This window comes from Bombyx mori, chromosome W (assembly GCF_030269925.1).
Source record: "Bombyx mori chromosome W, ASM3026992v2".
In the NCBI taxonomy this organism is placed as follows: Eukaryota; Metazoa; Arthropoda; class Insecta; order Lepidoptera; family Bombycidae; genus Bombyx; species Bombyx mori.
Window position 1 is genome coordinate 10259631 of NC_085135.1, and position 5952 is coordinate 10265582.

At 51.0% G+C, this 5952-nt stretch overlaps 1 protein-coding gene across 1 annotated transcript; it reads left to right on the forward strand.

The window, feature by feature from the left end:
- Positions 1-277: 277 nt before the first annotated feature.
- LOC134201759 (uncharacterized protein K02A2.6-like) lies at positions 278-5674 on the forward strand. The gene is made up of 6 exons (XM_062677010.1): positions 278-1469; positions 1593-2087; positions 2424-2529; positions 2722-2936; positions 5098-5324; positions 5549-5674. The coding sequence occupies exons 1-6, from the start codon at positions 278-280 to the stop codon at positions 5672-5674; spliced, it is 2361 nt and encodes a 786-aa protein (XP_062532994.1).
- The last annotated feature ends 278 nt before the right edge of the window (positions 5675-5952 follow it).

Consider the following 5952-nt stretch of genomic DNA (forward strand, 5'->3'; position numbering starts at 1 on the left):
AGATTATAAATATTCGGGAATACATGGTAATCTACGGCCGCCAGGGTGCGCTGGAATTATTCCTACATTTGTAATGGATTTTATGACCTGGTAACTGAGACCTTTAAGTCATGTCTTATTTTAATTTATATTCATATTTTTATGAAAAATGATATTATGGAATTGTTATGTTTAAAATAAAAGTTAGTGTGTCACTGGCCGTCTTGAGTATCACTTGTCCCCATACACGCTAACACAACATTGGCGACGAGGTACCCACACCAAAAAAAATAAAATAATGTCTTTCGGAAATTTAAGTAATTTCGATCATAACACGCAAACTTGGAAGACTTGGAGATGCAGACTCACACAGTGGTTCATCGCGAACGATATTAACGTGGTGAAAGATCCAGCAGGAGTCAAAAGACGGGCCATATTGCTTAGCACACTCAGCGAATCTACCTACAAACTGGCAGCTGATCTCGTGCTGCCTAAAGAAGTTCAAGAAGTACCATACGAAGATATAGTTAGTGCCTTGGATAACCATTTCACTCCAAAATCAGTAGGATTTGGCGAGCGTCATCATTTTTATGCCGCCACACAACTACCCCAGGAGACACCATCACAGTGGGCTGCGAGGTTACGAGGTCTCACTTCTCAGTGTAACTTCAGCAATGTAGAAGAAGCATTAAGAGATCGATTCATTATGGGTATGCTGCCGGGCGTGGAGAAAGAAAAAATGTACGTGCAGGAGCTGGCCGGGCTGACCTTCGCCAGGGCTGTGGAGCTGACCGAGAGCTTGCGCAGCGCCCGCGCGGCTGCTGCTGCAAGCGCTGCTACCGAGGCTGTCGTTACAGAGCTGTACAAAATAGGCAAACGTTCTCCGACTAGTGTACCTCAAAGTGCAAAAGTAAAGTGTTCCGTGTGTGGTTTTTCGAATCACAAAGCCGCGGAGTGTCGTTTTGCGAGTTACACTTGTAGGAAGTGCAACGAAAAAGGACATTTGCGTAGAATGTGCAAAAGAATCAATTATGTTGTAAGGGAGGAGAACGATGAAGGTGACGGTGACGACGGTAAAATATGTAACATTCGATCTTTGCGAGGTGAACCATTAATCGAAGCCGTGTGTGTCAATGGTATCAGAATGAACTTTGAGATTGATAGTGGGTCAGCTGTTACCGTTATGTCCGTAGATACATATAACCAACATTTTAAAAACATTCCCTTATTAAGCACAAATAAGAAGTTATTAAGTTACTCGGGTGACGTGTTAGGTTGCGCCGGTCGCGCTCAGTTGTTAGTGGAGTGGCGGGGTCGCACGCGCCAGCTCGACGTGTACGTGGTGCGCGATGGCGGACCGCCTTTACTGGGCCGCGACTTCATCGCACAATTTGAACTGCAGCTAGCGCCCGTATATAAATGTGCCACTACCCGTGACACGTTGAAATTAATACAGGAACAATATCCCGCCGTGTTCTCGGACAAGCTAGGTAAATTCAACAAATATAAAGTTAATTTGAAATTAAAAGAAAGTGCTCATCCTATATTTTTTAAACCACGGCCGGTCGCATTTGCTCTGCGTGAAAAAGTAGAAAAAGAGATAAACCGTTTAGTGGGACTGGGAGTACTCCGACCAGTCGAGCATTCCGACTACGCGTCACCAATAGTTCCGGTATTGAAACGTGATGGTTCGGTCCGTATCTGCGCGGACTACTCTGTCACTATAAACAAGCAGTTAGTTGTAGAACAGTATCCGTTGCCTACCGTAAACGAGTTGTTTTCTAAACTATACGGGGGCCAGAAATTTACTAAATTAGATTTGTCTATGGCCTACGGACAGTTTTGTCTGGATGAAGAATCCCAAAAGTTAACTTGTATCAATACGCATAAAGGGATCTTCGCGTATACGCGTTTGGTGTTCGGGTTAGCTAGTGGGCCGTCAATTTTCCAGCGAGCCATGGATACAGTGCTAGCGGGCCTGGACGGCACGCTGTGTTTATTGGACGATGTGCTCATAACGGGTCGCAATGACTCTGAACATCTTGAGAGACTGCATCAGGTCCTACAACGGTTGCAAGACGCAGGATTTGTTCTACAAAAGTCTAAATGTCAGTTCTTTCAAGATGAGATTAATTATTTAGGGTCTACCATTAATAAAGAGGGGCTAAGGAAATCACCCGATAAAATAAAAGCGATATTAAAGGCACCGGCGCCTACGAATGTTAGTCAACTACGATCTTTCTTAGGCTTAGTAAATTATTATAGGAATTTTGTACCGAATGCATCTTGTATTCTCGGGCCATTATACGAACTTTTAAAAAAAGAAACAAAGTGGCGTTGGTCTAAGTTACATGATAAGGCGTTTAATGAAATAAAAAAAATGTTAGCATCCGATAATGTATTGGCCCATTTTAATCCTAATGCAAATATAATTCTCACTGTAGACGCGTCGCCAAATGGATTAGGTGCTATTCTATCACAGGTGAGTTCCGATGGCCAGGAAAAACCTATCTCTTTCGCTTCGCGCACGCTCAACGACGCCGAGAAAAGGTACTCACAAATCCAAAAGGAAGCAACCGCGATTATATTTGGTGTTCGTCGATTTCATCAATATTTGTACGGCAGGTCAAATCCATTTATACTAAGGACGGACCACAAACCGCTGCTCTCGATATTTGGCCCACAACGAGGCATCCCAGAAGTCTCGGCAAACAGACTTCAAAGATATGCAATTTTTCTTAGTGGTTATAATTATGTAATCGAGTACGTGAAGAGTGCAGATAATAGTGCGGACTATCTGTCTCGTGCGAGTCTACCGGCCGGCGCGGGCGCGTGCGGTGGTCGAGGCGAGGGGACGAGGCGCGGAGCGGGAGCGGTCGATGTCGATGCATTCGACAGCGCCTCTTATGTTTGCTTCGTAGTGCAAGGCGCACTCCCGATATCGGTGACTGAATTACGTAACGCAACCAGCAATGATAGCATATTACGTGAAGTCATCAAATATATTCAAAACGGATGACCTAAAAAAAATATTAACGCAGAAGTTAAGCCTTCAGGGGTCTGTCCTGGGCCCCCTGCTGTGGAACATCGGCTACGACTGGGTCCTGCGGGGCGTCATACGGGGTCCCCTGCCCGGGCTGAGCGTAATTTGTTACGCGGACGACACGTTGGTCGTGGCTCCGGGGAGGGACTACCGGGAGTCTGCCCGTCTGGCGTGCGCAGGCGTGGCACACGTCGTCACTAGGATCCGACGGTTGGGGCTCGAGGTGGCGCTCGACAAAACCCAGGCCCTGTTATTTCACGGGCCGGGACGAGCGCCGCCACTGGGTGCCCACCTCGTGATCGGAGGCGTCCGCGTCGGGGTCGGGGTGGCCGGTCTTCGGTACCTCGGCCTCGAACTGGATGGTCGGTGGAATTTCCGCGCTCACTTTGAGAAGTTGGGCCCTCGACTGATGGCGACGGCCGGCTCTTTGAGCCGGCTGCTTCCAAACGTCGGGGGTCCCGATCAGGTGGCGCGCCGCCTCTACATGGGGGTGGTGCGGTCGATGGCACTATACGGCGCGCCCGTATGGTGCCACGCCCTGACCCGCCAGAACGTCGCCGCGCTGTGACGTCCGCAGCGCGCGATCGCGGTCAGGGCGATCCGAGGATACCGCACCGTCTCCTTCGAGGCGGCGTGCTTGCTCGCTGGGGCGCCACCCTGGGACCTGGAGGCGGAGGCGCTCGCTGCCGATTACAGGTGGCGTAGCGACCTCCGATCTAGGGGGGAAGGGCGCCCCGGCGAAGGTGTAGTTCGAGCACGGAGGCTCCAATCTCGGCGGTCCGTGCTGGAGGCGTGGTCTCGCCGCTTGGCGGACCCGTCGGCCGGCATCCGTACCGTCGAGGCGGTCCGCCCGGTTCTCGCGGACTGGGTGGGCCGCGACCGCGGATGCCTCACCTTCCGGCTGACGCAAATGTTGACCGGCCATGGATGTTTTGGCCGGTACCTTTTCAAAATAGTCGGAAGGGAACCGACGGCGCAGTGCCACCACTGCGCGGACCGCGACGAGGAAGATACAGCGGAACACACGCTGGCGCGTTGCTCTGGATTCGACGAGCAACGCGCCGCCCTCGTCGCGGTCATTGGAGAGGACCTCTCGCTGCCGCGCGTCGTGGCTACGATGCTCGGCAGCGACGCGTCCTGGAAGGCGATGCTCGACTTTTGCGAGTCCACCATATCGCAGAAGGAGGCGGCGGAGCGAGAGAGGGAGAGCTCTTCCCTTTCCGCACCGATCCGTCGCCGTCGAGCCGGGGGCCGGAGGCGGGAATACGCCCGTACGTCCCGGCCCCTGTAGGTGGCGGCCTCCCCCCGGTGAAGGTCAAGGGGCGACCTGAGGGGGTGAGGCCGCGCGGCGCGCTACCAGCACTCTAGCGCGCTGCCGTGGAGTGAATAGAGCGACCGGTCGACGGTGTATCGCGTCCCGACCCGGCAGGCTGGTTCTGGTCCAGCGGGGTATTCCGGGACACCAGCGGCACCGTCTGGGCGGCCCGACGGGCTGCCGTACCGACAGTGCCGTACAGACGGCCGACGTTCCAGAGCCTTCGATTCGCCTCGAAGGCTCCGTCGGCTGGGCGTCCTTGGGGTGAGCCGCGCCGTCTGGTTGTAGTGTTGACCGTGGTAGCCCCCCTACCTCATCCGGGTTCTGACCTCGGAGGGGATCGGACGTCGGGTGTAAGAGTGCAGGGGAGTCGTTTAGTGGGTGGGTCCTAAACTCCTTGGGCCCGCGGTCTGCTCACAACACCATGCAGACCGTTGAGTCTCACATACCCCGCGCGCCCCTTTTGCGCGGGGACCTCGTAGGAGGTTCGGCCCTCTACCCGAAAAAAAAAAAAAAAAAAAAAAAAGAAGTTAAGCCTTACTACTTATGTAGATTGCAACTGTCCGTTGAAAATGGTTGCGTTATGAGGGGTCATAAAGTGGTGATACCAGGGAGTTTGCGTCACCGTATTTTAACAGAGTTGCATACCTCACACATGGGCATAGTTAAAACAAAGGCTGAAGCTCGATCTCGATGTTGGTTTCCAGGCTTAGACGACGCCCTAGAAAATATGATTAGCTCATGTGAGGTGTGTATGCAGCTATGACCGACTCCGCCACGCACTCCGGTGTGCCCGTGGGAATACCCCCACAACCCTTTTACCGTGTACACTTAGACTTTCTAGGTCCGCTGAATGGTCGGATGTACCTCGTCCTAGTAGACGCGTACTCCAAGTGGCTTGAGGTGTACGAGATGGCTTCCACAACTACTAGTGCGGTCATTGAAAGAATGTATGAGTACATGTCCAGATACGGATTGCCTCATACGGTAGTTACGGATAACGGTACTAATTTTTGTTCTCAGGAGTTTCTTAATTTTTGTACACTAAACGGTATATCTCATATGACTTCGCCGGCATACCACCCGGCAAGCAACGGACAAGCCGAAGCTTTTGTGAAAATAGTCAAAAGGGGTATCAAAACTTGTTTGTTGAGTAGTACAAATGCTAGGGAAAGCAAACTGCGACTATACAAATACGTTTTCGATTATAGAAACTCAATTCACTCAACAACAGGAATGTCTCCGGCACAGTTAGTGTTTGGTCGCAAATTACGTTCACGTTTAGATTTAATGAACCCGCGTTCGCCGCCGTCACCTTCATCTGCTTCGTTGACTGATTATGTTGCATCTAAACAGTGTACGCAAAGTAAAACAAAAGGAGGGAAAGTCAGAAATTTTGAGCAAGGCCAATTAATTATGTACAAAAAATATCTTGTTAATAATAAATATACGTGGTGTAAAGGTGTTTACGTATACATTGTAAAAGACTTTAAATCTTCAATACAACTCAAGAGGCACTCTGAACAGCTGTTTTCGTGCAAAACCAAATGTGGTGCCAGTCAAACCTGGGCGGATGACTTGAGCGGTTCTATTGCTCCAACCGTTGCTAGTCCGG

Coding starts and splice junctions, on each gene's coding strand:
- LOC134201759 (XM_062677010.1), top strand. CDS start 278: ATGTCTTTCGGAAATTTAAGTAATTTCGATCATAACACGCAAACTTGG. Junction 2,530..2,721: donor CTCAACGACGCCGAGAAAAG/GTACTCACAAAT, acceptor AATTTTTCTTAG/TGGTTATAATTATGTAATCG. Junction 5,325..5,548: donor GATACGGATTGCCTCATACG/GTAGTTACGGAT, acceptor TTTCGATTATAG/AAACTCAATTCACTCAACAA.